Below are 21,553 nucleotides of genomic sequence, written 5' to 3'. Positions count from 1 at the left end.
TAGTTTTTTGAAGAATCTCCATACTACTATCCGGAGTTGTTGTACTAATTTGCACTCCCACCTTTTCCTCTACATTCTCGCCAGCATTATCATTATTTATATTCTTAAAAATTGCCATTCTGATTGGATTGAGATGAAATATCAATGTAGTTTTGATTTACATATTCCTGTTTGCTAGGAAGTTGAACATTTTTTTCCTGTTTGTTGGCCATTTGTATTTCTTCTTCTGAGAAGTATGAGTTTGACTACTTTAGATAGTTCTTAAGTGAAATCATAACAGTATTTTTTTAATGAATGGTGTATTCACTTTGCATAATGTCCTCAAGGTTCATTCATGTTATAGCCAGAGAAAGGATTTCCTTTTTTAAAAAAGGCTGAATAATATCACATTGTATGAACATACCACTTTGTTCATTCATTTATTTATAGATGAACATTTGAGTTGTTTTCACTCCTAGCACTGTTGTGAGAAGGGCTGCTATGAACATGAGAGTACAAACTGAATAATGTTCTTTTTTTTTTTTTAATTGTTTTTAGTTGTAGATGAACACAATACCTTTATTTACTTTTATGTAGTGCCTCACACATGCTAGGCACCGCACTCTACCACTAACCCACAAACCCTGTCCCTGATTAATGTTCTTTAAAAAAAAAAAATACTTCTTCTCCTGGTTTATTATTTTAGTTATTTAAATTCTTAGTTTTAAAAATTTATTGGGAGTTGTGAGAAAGGGACAGGCAAAGTTAATTGCATTCTTCTATTATTTGTATGTATTAAAGTTTCTTAGGTAAGGATCGGGCCTTCTTTTTTTTTTTTTTAAATCCCTTCTATCTCATATCCCTTCTTCAATCACAGGTAAATATTAAAATGTGTTTTATGTGTTTCCTTTTATTTATTTAAATTTATGTGAAAAGTACATTTTGTATTAGTATTTTCATTATGTAAATCATTCTCATTAGTGCCTTAGGCACTGTTTTTTTCCAGATCCATCCATGACACCACGTGCCACATAGTTTGCTGCACCTAGCTCTTATACAAACCATTCTCAGTTGTACTTTGTTCTTTCTTTACTTTTTTTTTTTTTTGGTCCCCTGGAGAAGGCACCCAGATTTCCTCTAATTCCCCACCATCATTAATGTCCACTTTAGGACTGTTTGAGAATTTCTCTAGAGATAAATATCCAGAAGCAGAGCTACTAGGTTCCATGGCATGCAAGCAAGTCCCATTGGACTATTCTTTACAATGGTAGCACCAGATGACATGCCACAAGGAGTACACTAGTTCCTCCATTCCCACAACACTTGGCAATACCCAGTTTTTCTCACCAGAGTAATGTGATACGTCATGGTTGTTGGAGAATTTTACCAAAGGTCTGTAATCTTTTTTGGGTTTTCTCTTTCATAATCTGTCTTCTCTTTCCTTTGGTCATATTTGTTGGGGTTCTAGTCTTCTTGTTAACTTAAAGTTAATATTTTAGAAAGCCCACCAGTTTTACTTGTCAGAAACTTCCTATCCCAATCTGTCATCAGTTTGTTACCTTTATTCATGGGTAAGCCTTTGTTGAACAAAAATTCTTACTTTTATCAAAAAACCTTTGTTTTCTTTTAATGTGTTCAATGAGGTTTGTTTAAGAAGTCCTTCTCTAATCCTAGATCAAAATGTTATCCTTAATATTTCTTTTCTATTAACCTCTTCCCTCTAATAGTTAAATTGATAATCTACCTGTAGTCTACCTTACTATGTGGAATTTAGTAGCAATCCAGTTCTATTTTCTCCAAATAGTAGTTTTCCACTGTTCACTAAAAGAACCTATTCTCCTCTCACTTGATTTGTGGAGTCACTTCACAATATCAAGGAAATGCACATACACAAGTCTATACCTATTCTGTCCCACCACTGTTTGTTATTTCACCAATACCATACTGTTTTTCTTACTATGGTTTTGTATTAAACAATAGAGGGAAGTTCCTTACTTTTTATTTTAAAGATTGTGAATCTTTGTGATGGCAAATAGATTTTGGAATGATTAGTGATTTGCTCAGAAGATTCAACTAGAAATTTGACTAGCATCACACTGAACTTATATTTTAAAGAGAAGTGGTAATTTTTTAATAAGTCATCCATCCAAAAGAGTAGACTTTTTTAGATTATTTTCTGTTTCATTTTTTAGTTTAAAGATATTTTTCCATAACAGAAATATGGATTTCTGGATAGTGCATATACTCTATTTGTTGCTGCTATTATGAAAATCTTATTTTTAGTTTTATTTCTTAATTAGTATTGCTTGTATTGAGAATTTTTATTTTTCAGTGCTTTGGATAGAACTGAGGGCCTCATGCATGTAGGCAAGCACTGTACCACTGAACCACATTCCTAATCCTAGTGAAGTTTTCTTTATTTATATTTATCTTGCATCGATCGCAACTCCTTCTTATACTCTTATTATTTCTATTCCTCTGTTGTTATTTTTGTAGTTATATGAACATATTATCTATAAATAATGACATTTTAATCTCTTTACAATTTGTCTGATTTCTAACATTATTAATAAGGACCTCTCTATTCAATTGAACACAGTGATAACAGACATTCTTGTCTTAATACTGATTTTTTAAAAAAATAAATGCATTTGAAATCTTTCTATTCTTCATTATATCAAATATTTCCCCTACATTTAGCATGCTATTTTTATTTTGTTTTTTTTTTTAAGATGGGGTCTTGCTATGTTGCTCAGGCTGGTCTCGAATTCTGGGCTCTTTGGCCACAGCCTCCCCAGTAGCTGGTATTACAGACACATGCCATCACATTCAACTTAGTATCTTTAAAAAATTTTTTTTTCTTTTAGTTGTAGATAGACACAATACCTTTGTTTACTTATTTTTATGTGGTGCTGAGGATCGAATCCAGCACCCCATACATGCTAGGCAAGCGCTTTACCACTAAGCTACAACCCGAGCCCCTCAGCTTAGTATCTTTTAACAAACTAAGGAAGTTTACTTCTATTCCTTCTTGCCTAAGAGGTTTCTAAAACTCATAAGAAATAAACTTCAAATATTTTTTCCATATTGATTAAGATATTCTTTTCTGTCACATTAATTATATTGGGAAATTATAATAATACTGTGTTGAATCACATTTGCATTCCTTTACTTGTTCAGGATACATTATTCTATTTTGAATAACCTACTTGGTGTAACAAATGAACATTTAATACTTTTATATCTACATTCATAAACAAAATAAACATGTAATTTTATTTTCTGTATTGCCTTTATCTGGTTTTGCAGGTCTTCTGTTTGTTGTTAATCTCGGAGAGCCACAGTACCTTATAAATAATAAATATTTAATACATGCTATACATGTTATTTAATAAAACTATCTTTATTGGGAAAAATTAGGAGGTGAATTTTTAAGGTATCATCAAAAGAACAGAATCAGATGGAGAACTCTAATAGTCCTTACCTTTTCTTTTTTGGTACTGGGGATTAAACCTAAGGGCACTTAATCACTGAGCCACATCCCAAGCTCTGCCCCCCTACCTGCTGCTAAATTGCTGAGGTTGGCCTTGAACTAGCAATCCTCCTGCCTCAGCCTCCTGAGTTGTTAGGATTATGGGCGTCTGCCACCATGATCGGCCCTAAAAATTTATTTTTTCTTTTTGAGGTGCTAGGAATCAAACCCAGGGCCTTGTGCACATGAGGAAAGCACTCTACCAACTGAGCTATATCCCCAGTCCCTCTAACAGTCCTAACTAGTTCTGCATACTATATGAAAAGTCATTTGATTCAGCAATTTAATTAGGCTACATTTAATTAAACCATCATCATCATCACCTTCTTTTTTAGGGTAGCGTACTAGGTACCCAGGGGTACTTTACCAATACCCAGTTCTTTTTATTTTTTATTTTGAGACAGGGTCTCGCTAGTTTGCTGAGGCTAGCTTCAAATATGCAATCGTCCTGCTTCAGCCTCCTTAACCAATGGGATTACAGGTATGTACCACTGCACCTGGCTCACCATCTTCTGGTGAAACACGAAGACATAAGTATAAGAATGTAAGTTACTTGTTTAAGATCCATAGTTAATTAATGGATGGACTAGAATCCAATCCTTGATTCCCAATCCCAGTGTTCTTAAAAAATTTTATGTTAAAGACACTACCTCTATCATTTCTAGTTTGATTGGTTGATGGATACATTTCATTTCAAGAACCCAAAGAAAATCAAGTGGTGTTTTGTTTTGTTTTTTTTCCTCTCTCACCTACAATAAACTCAGGACCATGCTAAGGGCTATAAAGAATAAAAATTTGGGCTGGGTTGTGGCTCAGTGGCAGAGCACTTGCCTAGCATGTGTAAGGCCCTGGGTTTGATTCTCAACACCACATATAAACAAATAAAACAAAGGTCCACCGACAACTAAAAAAAATTAAATAAATAAATTTAAAAAAGAATAAAAAATTTGCCAGGTGTGGTACACTACTATAATCCAGCAGCTCTGGAGGCTGAGGCAGGAGGATCACAAATTCAAACCCAGCTTCAGCAACTCAGTGAGACCCTGTCAATAAATAGAATGTTAAAAAGGGCTGGGGATGTGGTTCAGTGGTTAAGCATGCCTGGATTCAATCCTCAGTACCCCCACCCTCAAAAAAAAAAAAAAAAAAAAGAGAATAAAACATTTTAGTTAAATATTTTTTAAACTTATTATATTTTAAAATTGAATTTAAGTTTAGGATTTATTCATTTTGCTTGGTAAGAATATACCCAAGGTTTTAACTGGCCACTGTAACACTATACCCCATGGGATTTAACAACTCACCTTTCCCACAAGCTGTACAATTTCTGCCAGGTCTTCTTCTTCCTGAAGAATTTCCTTAGCTTTGGTCCTCAGAGGAACAAACTCTGTGAAATGTTTGTCATAGTACTCGTCCAATGCACGCATGTACTTGCTGTAGCTGATGAGCCAGTTGACAGAGGGGAAATGCTTACGTTGGGCTAGTTTCTTATCTAATCCCCAAAACACCTAATTAAAAAAAAATCATTTTCTTAAAAAGTTTTTAAGAGTATTGAAGCATATTTGTTTTTCCTAAATATGTTATGTTTAATTTACTGGACAAATTATTTAATTTTTAGTATGTGTCAAGTGTTATCAAAACAGAATAAACTTGTAGAAAATGTTCATTAAAAATGTATTCTCGGGCTGGGGATGTGGCTCAAGCGGTAGCGCGCTCGCCTGGCGTGCGTGCAGCCTGGGTTTGATCCTCAGTACCACATACAAAGATGTTGTGTCCGCCGAAAACTAAAAAATAAATATTAAAATTATAAAAAAAAATGTATTCTCACTTTCAGGGTGGATAATAATACAAGTCAAATTCAAATTTTATCTAACTTTCTTTAATAATGTGAAATGTGATAGCAAAAAGGCAAAATGACACTTTTGAAGATTATTATGGTACAATATAAACATAAGAACAAGAAAAGGCTTATTAAAATGGAACAGACACTTTACTTTGATTAAAAACCTCTAAATGTTCTGATTAAATTCAGTTTCCTATCATAAAAGGGCAATGCAATAAAAATTTGACATTCATGTTTCAGAGACTAAACCTTCATAGATATTTTATGAATTCCTAACTTTGTTCCACCTTCCCTCATAATTTAAACTCAAAATTTTAGCATAGGTTAAAGACTTTAAAAAATGTAAACTTAGCCTCTGCCATTTCTTCTGTTACTGTCAGAAACACAGGTAAGCATTCTGTTTTTCCTACATGAATTATACATACATACTTACTTATGATTCATTTCTTCATATAAACTTTTTTTTTTTTTAACTATAGCTCTGAATCATACATCTTTTTCTGGGTACTGGGGATTGAACCCAGAGGCATCAGGGGCACTCAACCACTGAGCCATATCCCCAGCCCTATTTTGTGTTTCATTTAGAGACAGGGTCTCTCTCACTGAGTTGCTTAGCACCTTGCTTTTGCTAAGGCTGTTTTTTTTTTTAATTTTTTAAAAAATATTTATTCGGGCTGGGGATGTGGCTCAAGCGGTAGCGCGCTCGCCTGGCATGCGTGCGGCCCGGGTTCGATCCTCAGCACCACATACCAACAGAGATGTTGTGTCCGCCAAGAACTAAAAAATAAATATTAAAAATTCTCTCTCTCGGGGGAGGGAGGGCAAAAAAAAAATTCTCTCTCTCTCTAAAAAAAAAAAAAAAAAATTTCAAGTACTTGGCAAAATTAATATACATTAAAAAAATATTTATTCACAATACCTTTATTTCACTCACTTATTTTTTACACGGTGTTGAGGATCAAACCCAGGGTCCCGTGCGTTCGAGACGAGAGCTCTACTGCTAAGCTACAACCCCAGACGCCCCCCTCCCAAGGCTGGTTTTGAACTCACAATCCTCCTTGTCACAGGGAAGCAAATGCCAAGGCATTAAGTATATTTTCTGATTTTGCTGTTATCTAGATATAGTTAACAGATGAGTGAAATGACTGGGTCACTTTTTTTTTTTTTTTAAGAGGAGGGGTACTGGGGATTGAATTCAAGGGCACTAGACCACTGAGCCACATCCCTAGCCCTATTTTGTATTTTATTTAGAGACAGGGTCTCACTGAGTTGCTTAGCACCTCACTTTTGCTGAGGCTGACTTTGAACTCAATATCCTCCTGCCTCAGCCTCCTGAGCTGCTGGGATTAAAGATATGTGCCACCATGCCCAGCTACTGGCTCCCCCCATAAAAAAAATGTGGATGTGCCTTCTCTACAGTTTTCCCTTGTAATTTCCAGATAATTACCAGGCGAGGTGATGGTAGAGCCACAAGATGGAACAAGCTATGGAATCCAACTACGACAGAATGAAACAGAACCCTTTTTGGATAGGATCATCTACCCTTGATCATACTTTTGAGTTAAAATAAACTTCTAGGTTTTTGTCATTACACAATTATTTTTTTAATTAATTTTTTTTTAACTTATTGATGGACCTTTATTTCATCATAAAGGTCCATCAACAAATGCTTATTTTAATGTGGTGCTAGGAATCGAACCCAGTGCCTCACACGTATGAGGCAAGCACTCAACTACTGAGATACAACTCCAGCCCCCATTACACAGTTTTTGACCTTTCTGTTTGGACCCTATAGTTACAGTTATCTGTGCATATTGTCCATGAATATATTAAGTTTAATATAAAACCTGGTAAAAGAGCTAAGGAAAAGCAGTATTAAAGGTTCTTGATGTTAAAGATATTTCTAAAACATACTTTACCACTGTTTTCTCTTTAGTGACTAAATTAAATTTTACATGATGACTTAAGTAGTGTTAGAACAGCTAAGAAGAACAGCACAGGAGGAAAGACTCAGAAACTAAATACACTATGGAAGGACATACCTGAACAATACCAAGAGTAGCAGATGTAACTGGATCAGAAAAATCACCACCAGGTGGAGAAACTCTAGAATAAAAAAATAATAATAATGATATAGTCAGCAGAATGCTATAAAAAAATAACACGTGAAAGCCAAATTTTTTGAAAGTCAATTTTTAAGTAAAAGCTTATTTATTTATTTATTTTTGGTGTTGGGGATTGAACCCAATACCAAAACAAATTGAACAAAAGATAAACACAAGTTGTATGACTGGGCTGTAATTCAAGCCCTAACTTTTTAACATAAATAAAATTGGAAATTTTATTAGAAATTATTTCTAATTAGAAACAAACGATCCTTGGAAAGAAAAATGTTACATAAAAATCTTAAAAGCTAGAACTACACCGCAGATAACAATGAATTATTGAACACCTTCTAGTGTGAGAAATAAGATGATCTTTTATTACAATCAATTTCATTATTCTATTCAAACAGATGAACAGGAAGGAAGGAAAAGCTGGAGAACTAAGTATGGCTTTATGTAGAAATCATAAAATCTTTACTATTTATTTATTGATTTTTGGTGTTAGGGATTGAACTCAGAAGCATTTAAACACTGAGCAACATCCCCACCCTTTTATTTTGAGACAGGGTCTTGCCAAGTTGCTTAGGGCTTAAGTTGCTGAGGATGGCATCAAAATTGTGATTCTCCTGCCTCATTCATCTTCCCTAGTTGCTAGGATAACAGGCATGTGCCACCATGTCTGGCTTTCCTTTGCTTTTACCATGATTTAATTTCACCATGTCTATAATTTTTTAAGTTATTCCTAAAATACTGTGACTCAAATACAATACATCAGTGAACGTACAACTATAGAGTCCGAACATGTAGAGATGACCTGTACATCTTCAAAGAACTACTTTGAAGCTCTGTGGCAACGGAATGCAGCCCTGGTTAAGAATCACTGCTACCAGAGAAAGTAAAAATATATTCTCTTTTAAATCTTTTTGCTTTTGAAAAGTAAACTATTTGGGTGCTTACGCTCCTACAATGCTGACACTTCCTTCTCTTTCAGGATTTCCAAGACATTTCACTCTGCCTGCTCGCTCATAGAAAGAAGCCAGACGTGCACCAAGATATGCAGGATATCCACTATCTGAAAAATGAAAAGAAATTTTAAAAGAAGGGTTCTAAGCCAGCTCCCAAAGTCCTATCAGTCTTGCTTACATGATAAGCAACACAAAGACTTACCTGCAGGCATTTCAGCTAAGCGACCCGAGATTTCTCTAAGGGCCTCGGCCCATCTCGAGGTAGAATCAGCCATCATACTGACATGGTAGCCCATGTCACGGAAATATTCTGATAGTGTAATGCCTAAATTGAGAGGAATATTACAAATTACAATGTTAGGATATACATTTCTGACTTTTTACCCTTAAGAAAACTTTATAGCATTAAATATATGAAGTAGACTGTTAGCTGTACCCTTTCCCTTGTGGATATGAAGGTGAAGCAAGTCACAGACTTTCCTCCATTTTTCTGAGAACACCCAGAAGTATGAAAGCTATGTGTTAAAAACTAAAAAACTCTTTTTATCTTGGACTCCAGCCTAGTTGACAAAGAGCCCCTGACTACCTGAAATAAACATCTATTACAATGAACAATTAAATGTTTGGTAATATTTGATAGCATAGTCTATCCTATCCCAACATAATACACATTTTAAAAAACAAGAAGATTTTTTCCCCTATTCTGTGTTGAAACAATTAAGTCTGAATTAATTTCCAAACGTAGTTTGTCTAATCTAGATATCACATACACATATGGATACTTAAAACTCAACTAATTAGCTTTTATGGTTATTTTTAAAAAGTAACAAATGTTGTTAATACAAGAAATATTTCAATTTTCAATCCTTCTTGTATGTAGATCAGGTCCTGTCTTGTAAAGTCACACAAGAAGCTAATATATACAAAGAAGTCTCAGGTTCTGATTCCTGTGCTGCCGTTAACGTTAGTCTAGGAACTCAGGATGAGTTTTCTAGTTGTCAAAAGCTTTATCTGCGTTGTAAGCCTCAGATGAATTCTTGGTGCATGAAAAACAACTACCAACCAAAAAGAAAATGGACAGAAGACAGCTTTTAAGGGTAAATACACACAAAAAGATGCTAGTTCACTATTAAGAAATACAAATAGGATAGATATCTAATAAAGTAAGAATATTTAAAATGTTAGTTAATCAGTCTAGGTGCTGGTATGTGATGGGGTATTCACTGTAATATTACTTTAACTTTCTATTGTTTGATAAGCATATAAGAAAGTGTTTAAAAAATACTAGCATTGGTGTAGAGGTGGGTAAACAGAAATTTGTCTATAGTATTACTTTTTTTTTTTTTTTGCAATGACATACCTTCACATTTATTTCATCTTTTTCTTTACAACATCTTTATAATCTGAAAATGTATATTTCCTTTACATTTTTCATTTGGATATAGTTATTCCTTCTGAATGATTAACATAACTCTATATTAAGCGTTCTACTCTCAAGAATTTTAATTCTAAGAAATTACTCTTAGAAATTGTGTACAAAGAAATAAGCACACAAAACATACTGCCCCCGCCAAAAAATCCAACTGACCAACCAAACAACAACAAAAACAAACTCAGTATAAAACACATGTATAAGGATGGCTTAGTGATGCATTGTTTGTGGTAGTAATCAATCCAACTGTCCAATAAACAGATGTTTATTCATTAGATTATGCTATCAAAGGGGCATGCAGCCTGTAATGGTGCATGCCTGTAATCCCAGCGGTGCTGAAGGATAAGGCAGGAAGATCACAAGTTCAAAGCTGGCCTCATCAACTCAGTGAGGTCTTAAGCAACTTAGTGAGACCCTGTCTGTAAATAAAATACAAAAAAGGGCTGGAGATGTGGCTCTGTGATGGAGGGCTCTGGGTTTAATCCTCGGTATCAAAAAAAAAAAAAAAAAAAAAAAAAAAAAGGTAGAAAGAAAGAAAAAGGGGGGGTGGGGACATGAAGCCACATAAAAAATGAGGTAGATTTTCCATATTAAAATGGTAGATGTTATGGTTTGGATGTGAGGTGTCCCCCCAATGGGTTATGACAGCCTTAACTGAATCAGTAAACTAATGCCCTGATAGGAATTAACAGGGTGGTAGGGTGTGGCTAGAGGAGGTAGGTTACTGGGGGCGTGCCTTTGGGGTCTATATTTTGTATCTGGCATGTGGAGTCTTTCTTTCTGCTTCCTGATCATCAACTGAGCCACTTCCCTCCACTACACTCTTCTACCATGATGTTCTGCCTCTCACCTGGATCCCTAAAGAATGCAGGCAGCTATCTACGGACTGAAACCATGAGCCCCCAAATGATCTTTTCCTCTTCTAAAATTGTTCTTGTCAGGTCAAGTCACAGCAGCAAAAAAGCTGACTAAAACAGTAGATCAGGTCCTGTCTTGTAAATTCACACAAGAAGCTAATATATACAAAGAAGTCTCATGTTCTGATTCCTGTGCTGCCATTAACCTTAGTCTAGGAACTCAGGCTGAGTTTCCTAGTTGTCAAAAGCTTTATCTGAGTTGTAAGCCTCAGATGAATTTTCTACCTTCTCATAAAAGTTAACTACCAAACAAGAACAAGAAACATATAAATTCAATTATCAAAAGGTAAGAGACACATTTAGCACTATAACAAAATAATGAGGAAAGCCACTTGAATGAGTGAAAATCAAACTAAAGTGTGTGGAAACACCAAGAATTCATCTGAGGCAACACAACTCAGATAAAATTTCTAAAAACAAGGAGACACATTCTGAGGAACAAAACCAAAAATCCTTTGTTTGAATCACTTCAAAGGACTACATGATTAGTGGCAGGAGTTCCCTGGATCCAGTATGGCATCAAGGAGAAGCAGGGAGATAGATGTGAACAAAGTACATGTAGGAACTTCCTATTTTCACTACATAAAAGCTGAGAGGCAGGGTAGAAAAGAAAGAATTTGCCTTACAGCTGCTGACTTCTGTTGGCAGGACAAGTAAAATAATTTAGTTACACAAGTGCACCCTGCCACAAACTGTAACCATGAAGAATTCCAGTTACTCTGGACCACAGTCATAGCCAAACCCTGCTATCTCCTACACAGAGATGAATAATAGTGACAATAAATATAAGCACAGGATATCTAAACAAAGATGAAATAAGAAAAAAGATAGAAGGGGATACAATATTGGCAAAAGAACCTGACAAGGAACAGATGAAAACTATAACCGAGTTGAACCATAATAATGCATCCTACCACAAAATAAAATCTCAAGGATTATCTAGCAAGACAAAAAAAAAAAAAAAAAAAAAAAAAAAAGAGATGTTTCAAGAGCTGGCAGAACTCAACAAAGAACTGGTAGGAAAAATAAAACTATTTTAGAAATAAAGGTTTCATTAGAAGCAACACAAAGAATAAATGTCATTTATTCTGTGTACAGACAAAAGGTTAAAGAGAAGGGACTGGAGAAGAAATGATAACATATAGAAGAGAGATAAGATATATTAATAGATTGAACAGTTGTACCAAGTCTTAGGAAAAATTAATCAAAGATATCAATATGAGACTTGAAATTTAAAGAGAAATTCCTTTGGGCAAATAGAAAAACCAACTCTAAAAGAAAAAAAAAAAGGTCAGTCTCAGACATTTCTCCAATATTTAATGCTAGAATAAGAGTTCTTAAGGGAATAATATTGAAGCAAGACTTTTATACTAAGCCAAAATATGGTTAAAGTTGAATAGGCATCAATTCAATTCCATATATCATATCCATTTAATCTATAAAAAAAATTTTACTCTAGTAAATCTAGTAGATCATAACATTTATGAAACTCATATACATTAATGTTTTGTCTGTTTTATCTTCCTCCCAATAAGTGAAAACCACCAGACTAGAATTAATAATTGAACCAAAAATTTTATATTCAAATTACTATTAAAGCTTAAAGGCAACAGGAAAAATAAAACAAAAAAGAAAACTTATGAAAAAACAAGAATTCGGGAAATACAGTTTCCAAGAAACTTCCAGGCAAATTTTAGCCAAACAAGAAATAAACAGACAAACTACAGCCAAAGGACTGCTAGTGAGCATTAACTCCATTTTGCTGCAGGTCTAAAGCTAAATTAAATTAAATACTGGACTTACTGTTAGAAAAACAGAATACAAATTAAATGAGTTCTGAAAAACAGAAATAAAAACACTAAAAGTTGAGATTGAAGTGGGAGTAAAGATGGAAGGTAATATATAAACACACCAATTTTCTTATCTTTTATATCACTAGTCAAAATATAATAATTTAAAGCTGATAATCTAAGCATATTTAAAGACAGATCAATGGGAAAAGGTATAAATATATCATTTCATGGTCATTAAAAATACTGGAGCAGTTCTATAAATATCTTCTGTTTATTTACTTTCAAGATTAAAAAAGCAAAATATCTTTTTAAAGTTAGGATGTAACTATATAAAAGTATCATAGAATGAAAGAAAAGTTCTCTGCAAAAGGAAAATCTTGGTGCTACCTTTAAGTTTAAGAACAGGTATTAATTGCTTTTATGACAATCTGTAACTCACCAGTATAAATAGAGGCTTCTCTAGCAGCAACAGGCATATTGGAGGTATTGGCTACTAAAGCTGTCCTCTTCATGATTGACTCAACTTTACCATCAACTTCCATAGTTAGCTAGAGGTAAAAAAAAATAAAAATAAAAAAAAAAAATCCATAGGTAATCTCCTGAGTTCTAAATGTAACATTTTGGTTCCTCAACTTGTCCATGTTTAATTCCTCTAACCCGTATTTCCCAAATAATATTCCTTATTACTCTAACTGCTCTTTCCTGTACCATGGTGCTATGCTATGAAGATAGATATTATTTCCATTTCATAAATGAAATCTATTATTTTATGAAAAGAAAATATTTCTATAATAGAAACTAGTAGATCACAAAACCTATGTAAAGTTCACATACATAAATATTTTTGTCTGTTTTATCTTTCACCTCCATACCAAAAAGAGAAACTTTCAAGAGTCTGACTGAAAAATTTAAATTTCTTTCCTTCAATATAAAATCATAGATATTTCTTTAAAATTTCTAAAAATATCCTTGACAAAGAAGAGCATTACTCCAGACCCAATATTAAGCTTTATTAACTGCCATGAAAGTTGATATGTGGTATTTTCTCTAGAATAGTATTTGAAGTTTTCCACATACAGACCTCTGGGAAGTCCCGGAGGACTTCAGACATCTCGTTTCCTCTTTCACCACATCCTACATAAATGATCACATCACTATTGGAATACTTGGAGAGAGACTGTGATATCACTGTCTTTCCACAGCCAAAAGCTCCAGGGATAGCAGTAGTTCCACCTTGTACACACCTAACAAAGAAATAAAACAAAAAAATTAATGGATCGCTTTGCTTGCTAATAAATACTATTAAATATTTAAAAGTAGGTAAGTGAAACAAATATAAGGAAAGAAAACACTCTGAAATATTCTATAAACACACGTATAAGATATACACACATAAATATTAATATCTTTTAATCATTATTCATCTCTATCATCTTTACTAGCAGAACAGGGCAAGTATATTTCATAAGGCACCTGGGGAAGAGGAGTGTGAAAATACAATAAGATGGTGCTAATATTCTGAATGCTTATATAAATTAGTTCATGACAAAACAGGACAATACAAGACAATACAGGAGGATAGGCATGGTGGCTCTCATCTATAATCCCAGCTACTCAGGAGGCTGAAGCAGGAGGATCACTAGTTCTAGGCCAGCTTCAACAACTTAGTAAGACCTTGTTTCAAAATAAACAATAAAAAGGACTAGGGATGTATAGTAGCTCAATACCTAATACTGCTGGGGTAGGGGGAAACAGTACAGGAATTAAAAATAAAAAATACAAACAACTATAAAGTTCAATGAACAAAGTTTTGTTAAAATATTAAGTTAATCCTCTTTCAATAACTATTTACTGAGCACTTTTTTCTAGGTACTAAAAACTGTGCTTGGAGATGCTGGAGAGACAACAAACAGCCAATAAAATAGTGATGTTCTTGTATTCACAAAGCTCAGATTCCAGTGGGATAAACTAACTGGTGAATCAGCTGGTGATTATGATACCATTTAGCTGCCAAACTCTCCATAAAAAGTGGCAACAGAAAGTGGATGCCACTCTTTGTGTGTGTGAGGGAAGGGTGTGATCAGAAAAAAACGGGATGTAATTCTAAAGGAAAAGTCTTTGTAATATTATGTTTTATCTTAAAAATTCATAGAACCATTGCATCCTTAATTATAAAAACAGATTTTTTCCCAATATAAAACTAATATGCATCAAAATTGTTTTCCTCCAAACCTTTTAGGTATTTGATAGACTAAGGCATGTCACATTTCTCTGCATACTTCTCTCATAATGGCTCTCCATACTTTTGCCAAATCAATTTAACCTGGAGTGGGGATAGGACTGAGTATACCCAATTTGGAAATTTATCAATCCAATGTGAAATGTTTGACACTGGTTTGGAGCAGGAGGATCTGAAAGTAGGTAAGACTTGAAGGAAATGGAAATACCAGATAAAAGGAAATACCAATCGAAGCAGAGGGAACAGCATGCCCAAAGGTCCAGGGGCAGGAGAGACCATTGCTTGAGGAATTAAAAGTCTTTCCAATATTTCTAGAAGATGGCCTTTAAGGAAGTAGTTGGGCAGATGAGTGGCTGAGTCAATGCTGGAAAGTAGGCAATAGCCAGATGATGGGTGACTTTGTAAGAAATTCATGATATGTATTATTTTTTAAGAGCAATGAAAAATACATTAAGAGTTTTAATTAAAAGAGTGCAGGATCAGATATGTTTTAGATGGACCACTATGTCATATGGAAAACCACCTAAAAAGAAAGCAAAACTGAGGACAGCAAGTCTGATTACATGTAATCATTGCAGGAATTAGGGCGGGGCTTTAACTACAGTAATGGATAGGAATTAAAAACACAGATAAAAATATTTAGAAAACAGAATAAAAGCATTTGCTGAACTAGATATGGGAAGATAAGATCAGTCCTTGAGAAGTCACAGAAATGACATCTGTGAAGAGGCAACAAAGAAAAGGAACAAGTTTCAAAGAAGGGGTGGTGATTAAGGTGGATTCAGTTTTGAATATGCTGATACTGAGGCACTTGTAGGATACTAAAAAGGTATTGTCAGAAGTAGATATATAAATCTGGAAGTCAGGAAAGGTCTGGGATAAAGATATAGTTAGTTATACATCACACATGGATGAATATTTAAATCAGGAGAGTTTATAAAAGTCATCCCAAGAGACAGAGTAAGTGACAGAGTAAGGACAAAGAAGCTTTAGAAAAGCAAAAATCCTAAAAAGTACCAAAACTTAAGGGGAGAAGTTTACAACAGAATAAGAACTTGTACACAGAAACTATTAGGAAGAACAAAAAAAGAGGGTGTTTCAAGGAAAGAGTAACATCAATATTCAAAGCTGTAGGGATTAAGAAAATATATTTCTTGATCAAGAATGGGAGTGACTGATGACAGCAGTGAGGGTAGTTCAAGGGATTCATATAAAAAAGGGCAGAGTACAGTGAGAGTGGGAAAAGCAGAGACAACTTTCTTACTCTTTCAAAATGTTTGTCAATGAAGATGAGGAGAAAAGTAGTGACAAGTTGGAAAGAAACAGAGGGTAGAAGATAGACTTTTATCATTAGAGAGGAGAGAAAGGGAAGATGACTCTGATCTTTGAGGAGACATGACAGGAGATAAGCTCCAGAAAAAGAAAAGAGCTGGACGCAGTGGTGCACGCCCCTAATCCCAATGACCCAGGAGACTGATGCAGGAGGATCAAGAGTTCAAAGCCAGCCTCAGCAAAAGTGAGGTGCTAAGCATCTCAGTGAGACCCTGTCTCTAAATAAAATACAAAATAGGCCTGAGTATGTGGCTCAGTGGTCAAGTGCCTCTAAGGGGTTCCAAAACTCATGCTTTCTAATTTCTCTGTGAAAGATCCAGAATGATCATTTATAAAGAAAGAAGAAAGAAGGGTGGAGTTAAAGATCTGAGGCAAGTGGAATAGTTTGAAATAGCTGCTGAGAAGTATAACTAGTGAAATGCAGAAGAATTGCTACCCAAAAGCACAGTTAGATACCTATGAGTAAAGTTAAGAAAAGGAGCTAGCTAGATTGATTTTTCTAGGTGGTATGTTAAAATACAGAGGAACAACAAGATTTATTACATTAGTAACAAAGAGCCATAAGAATGAAAGACTATTAAGTCTAGTCTAGGCTGAATAGTGAAAGGTATGGAAATAGGAGGTACTGACTAATAAGAAAAAAGAGTCAAAGGATGAAGATTTTTAATTTTTTTAGTTATACATAACACTAGGATTGATTTTGACATAATTATAAAACATGGAATATATTTGCTCTAATTCAGTCCCTAGTAGTTCTCACTATCCTCTTTCCTCCCCGTTTCCTTCCCTCTATTCTACTGATCTTTCTGCTATTTACTTCCATTTTTTTTTAAGTTAGTGTCTTGTGGACATACATGATGGTGAGATTCACAGCAGTATATTCATATATGTACAGGGGCAAGTTAGGTCAGATTCATTCTACTGTTCTTCCCCTATCCCATCTCTTCTTCCTTCCTCTCCATGCCCTTCATCTAATCCATCTGTCTCTCTTCTATTCTGATGAAATCCCCACTTCCCTTTCTTTCTCTCCCTACTCCCTCCCCCACTTATTCTGGGCTAGCTTCCACAAAGCAGAAAACATTTGACCTTCAGCTTTCTGAATTTGGCTTATTTCACTTAGCATAATAGTCTCCCACTTAGAATGGAGATCTCAAAGAAATAATAATAGCAAGAACAACTCAAAGAGTAACTTAAAATTAAGAAAATTCCTTAAGAATGCACAGGAGGGACAGCCTGAGGCAGTGGCACATGCCTGTAATCTCAGCAACTCAAGAGAGTGAGGTAGGAGAATTGCAAATTCAAAGCCAGACTCAGTAACAGCAAGTCCTAAGCAACTTAGGGAGACCTTGTCTCAAAAATAATAGATAAAAAGGGCTGAGGATGTAACTCAGTGATTAAGAACCCCTGTGTTCAATCCCCAATCCAAAAAAAAAAAAAAAAAAGTACATAGGAGGGTGGGAATGCAGCTCAGTGGTAGAGGGCACAAAGTCCAGGAGTTCAATCCCCAGCACCCCACACACAAAAAAGTGCACTGGTTTGGTCAGAGGTTGAGGAGCTCCTGCCTTGCAGTTTCAGTCTTTTCTGTGACTTAAATGATAGTCATTTGTTGAAATAAAGCAGGATATGATAAAGACTAAAATTTACAAATAAAGGAAAAGATTTTTTAAGAAAAGAAAATAGTAAGAACAGACTACAAATTAAGAAATAATGCTGGCAGCATAAAGAACCTAGCTGATTTTAGAAATCATTAACGAACAGTAATACCAGTCTACTAGTTCTAAGATAACTTAAAAGCAATACATTGTTTTGGCACAGATATTCTTATGGAAATTTTAGTTTTTCAGAACATTTTAGAAATAAACAATCGTGTTTGCCTCCATGGGGGAAAAACTTATTTTTAATGGTTTGACTCTATAAACATGAACCATATTACTCTGGATATTATTATGGTTTCAAGCACATAACACCTTTATTTACAAAGATAATGAAAAGATAGGCACATATAATAACTCTGAGAGAAAATTGTAGGACAAATCCCAAACTTACGGAAAAAGGGCATCAAGGACTCTCTGGCCAGTCAGCAAAGGATGATTGGCTGGCAGCTTCTCAGTGACAGGACGAACTTGACGAACAGGCCATACCTGGACCATGTTGAACTTCTCCTTTATACCTTCAAATTCAAGCTCCAAGACAACATCCTATAAAAATACAGCATGGTTTTAAGTGCAGTCAAATTTGTAAATGTTTCTTCCTCCAAAATTTAAGTAATCCCCAATTTCTCTTGGGAATAGGAAGGTGGTAGATGGAAGTGAGAAGCGGGATTGATATTTTTTTTTTCTTTCTTTTCTTTTTCTTTTTTTTTTTTTTTTTTTTTTTTTGTGCTGGGGATCAAACCCAGGGCCTTGTGCATGCAAGGCAAGTACTCTACCAACTGAGCTATATCCCTAGACTATTTACAGCATCAAAATGGAGCAACTATAATATATAAATAGGGCTGCTCTGTGGGATAAAGTTTAAGTGATACTTACAGAGGTATCATAATTCCCAGGTGGGGCAATATAAGTGACAGTTCCTCGGTTTCGTGGGGGTAACATGATTTTGTGTTTGATGAGCGAGTTCTCATTGACAATTGCATAAATATCTCCACCAGTGATATGACTACCAACCTAGAGAAAAATGCATTTAACATTTAGTGTTCAAATAAACAAATAGAATCACTTCTGATGCTATAAAAACAATTTGCTTCACTTATCAATAAAACATACTAGTTCTTCAATCCTACAATGCATTTAAGGAAAAATTTAAACTATGCTCATGTAGTCTATTTTTATTTGGACTAAGAGTACAAAATAGTTCACTAAACATTCATTTCACATTCTTTCACCAACTTTAGAAATTCTTGGTTACGTAGACATACCCGTAGGTTTTTGCATGGTGTAAAATCCCATTTAACATCTCTGCTAAGAGCAGACACATTTACTCCTCTGGGGATGTAGATACTTTGGGTCTGACTGCTGATATCTGACAAAGGTCTTTGAATACCATCAAAAATGGCTCCCATAATGCCAGGACCAAGCTCAACAGAGAGAGGTTTTCCAGTTCGGAGTACAGGGTCTCCAACAGACACACCAGCTAGAAATAGTGGTTGAGGAAAACTCACAATAAAAGTTTAAAGACATGACCAATAAGAATTATCACAGTTTAAAAGTAGAGGTTCCCTAACTTTCTCAATTCACAGCATCCTTAGTATTTCAATAATAGTTCACAGTGTCCCAGGACAAAAAAATTATAATTTCAATTAATAAACAGTTATGTTTAAACAACTTAACAAATACATAAATATGTAAACAACTGAGTAGCAATGCAAGAATAATATGCATCAGTTGAAAGAAAAAAAGAGTATAAATTTCAGCCCTAAATAACCATAATTCTTATGAACAGGATGTATATGCCTATTTTCAAACTTTGCGATCACAATGGAAACCCATATTCCATACTGACTTTTACTTACTTGCTTTTTAGCTTAGCAACCACCAAACACTCAGCTTTGCAAAGACATGACACCACCAACAAGAATGCAATGCAGCAAAATAATAAAAATGTTTATTATCTCAAGCTACTAGTTCATGCAGTATCTGACAAGATATCTAATATTTCTATGTTAACCTCAAAAATTTTAAGTATTCTGGGCATCACATGAGTTTACTGCAGCTGCCCAGTGTCTTTGCAGTTTGGGAACCACAGGGCTAAAACTAAAAGATAAGCCTCTCATTAATTCATCATTTCAAACACACCACTATAGAACAGTAGTCTCCCTAAAAGATAATAGTACCTGGACAAAAACATAGAGAACTAAGGAAGTGACTTTGAAAGGAAAAGTGTAAAATCTGTAAATAAGCACAATAAATTCACCTTGTTCTCTAGTATTTGTTCATAAGAGTAAAATCAGTACCACTTTTCACTGAAAGCAATTTAGCAATATCTATTGAAATTAAAAATGGTTAAATCTTTTTTTTAAAAATAGTTAAATCTTAACCTAGGAGCCAACTTCTGTGAATTCATACCATGGTTACACTGTAGCACTGTTGATAAAAGCAAAAGATTAGAAACAATCAAATTTTCTGTCATTAAGAAATCAATTAATAAACTGTGATACGCCCATATGATGGAATTATATGTAACTAGAAGGATAGGAGCATGTATGAATCTCTCTAGAAAGCTCTCCAAAATAAACATTTTTATTCTCAGTATCTTATTATGAAATTTTTTAAACCTAAACAAAGCTGAAAGAATTTTTCAGTAAACTCCCTCTAACATCTAGATTTTACCAATATTTTATTTTATTTAATACATTATTCATGCACATCTTCTGTAACGCACATATTTTTAAGTGAAAAAAGTAGGATACAGAATAGTGCACATAAAATGCCATCTTGTGGGGGAAAAAGAAAGGAAAAATACGTATTTGCCTAGTTGTGCAATTAAGAAACTAGAAGGATATATAATAAAAGGAGTCAATTAAAGTGGTTGTGTGTTTTGAAAACTGACAAGGTACAGGATAACAAAATTAGGAAAGGTTGCCACTGTATTTATTTTCATTTATTTTAAATGTTTAAGTCATGTAAAATATTAAATAGGGCTGGGGTATAACTCAATGGTAGAGTTTGTGCTTAGCATGGAGAGGCCCTGTTCAATGTCCAGAAAGACCCCTCAAATGATTAAATAAACATAAAGGTAGCAATAGGAAAAAAACATATTTTTGTTTAGATTTATTTTTTCAGATGATTTTGTTTTAAATTAGCACCCAGTATTTGACAGGAAAACCAGTTATCAGCAAGTATGAATTTTAGAATGGTCAAAAAGTAGCATAAAATAAAACTCGATTAAATACCCAAATAATTAATGCTGATTTAAACAAAGATATATATGAATGCCCCCAAAGGTGATTCCTCTTCACAAGACTCAAGTCTTAAACTCTTCATTTTTCAAAGAAAATTGTTTAAAAGCCAGTATATTAATAACCAAACAATAAGGATTTCCTAGTGCTAAAGGTGTAATGGAACGTGTCACCTAGTGCTATTCATCAGAATGAAGACAGACTGGTAACTGATTTAACTATAGCTTTATTATTTTAAACAGAAATTATGGCTAGAGAATTTTAACCACACAAATCAATACTGTTATTCCATTTATGCCTTATGTGTCCTTCTGAAAAAATTCCAATTGCATACCCCTGAAGTCTGTGAACTCCTGAAACATCAAGAGCAACGAAAATTCAAAACATTAATACTAATTCCTTAAAATAACAGTACTGATTCCTAGCACCTTTTCTCCTTTTTTCAATATACTCCTATATTAGAAGCATATATACGTATGTATGCATGTATATATAAATATGTGTATATGTGTATGTATG

At 34.3% G+C, this 21,553-nt stretch overlaps 1 protein-coding gene across 1 annotated transcript in view; it reads right to left on the bottom strand.

Annotated features, from left to right (window-relative positions):
* Atp6v1a (ATPase H+ transporting V1 subunit A) overlaps positions 1 to 21,553 on the bottom strand; it is a 57,337-nt gene that overhangs the window by 6,998 nt on the left and 28,786 nt on the right. The window contains exons 5-13 of the mRNA XM_026394724.2: positions 19,055 to 19,269; positions 18,666 to 18,803; positions 18,184 to 18,335; positions 13,648 to 13,810; positions 13,006 to 13,114; positions 8,627 to 8,749; positions 8,417 to 8,531; positions 7,397 to 7,460; positions 4,816 to 5,019 (exon numbers count right to left, since the gene is read on the bottom strand). Of these exons, the coding sequence (XP_026250509.1) occupies positions 4,816 to 5,019; positions 7,397 to 7,460; positions 8,417 to 8,531; positions 8,627 to 8,749; positions 13,006 to 13,114; positions 13,648 to 13,810; positions 18,184 to 18,335; positions 18,666 to 18,803; positions 19,055 to 19,269 (1,283 nt within the window). The remainder of the gene's footprint in view (positions 1 to 4,815; positions 5,020 to 7,396; positions 7,461 to 8,416; positions 8,532 to 8,626; positions 8,750 to 13,005; positions 13,115 to 13,647; positions 13,811 to 18,183; positions 18,336 to 18,665; positions 18,804 to 19,054; positions 19,270 to 21,553) is intronic.

The sequence above is a fragment of the Urocitellus parryii genome, chromosome 2, assembly GCF_045843805.1.
Source record: "Urocitellus parryii isolate mUroPar1 chromosome 2, mUroPar1.hap1, whole genome shotgun sequence".
Classification (NCBI taxonomy): domain Eukaryota; kingdom Metazoa; phylum Chordata; class Mammalia; order Rodentia; family Sciuridae; genus Urocitellus; species Urocitellus parryii.
This window is presented reverse-complemented; position numbering and strand designations above follow the sequence as displayed.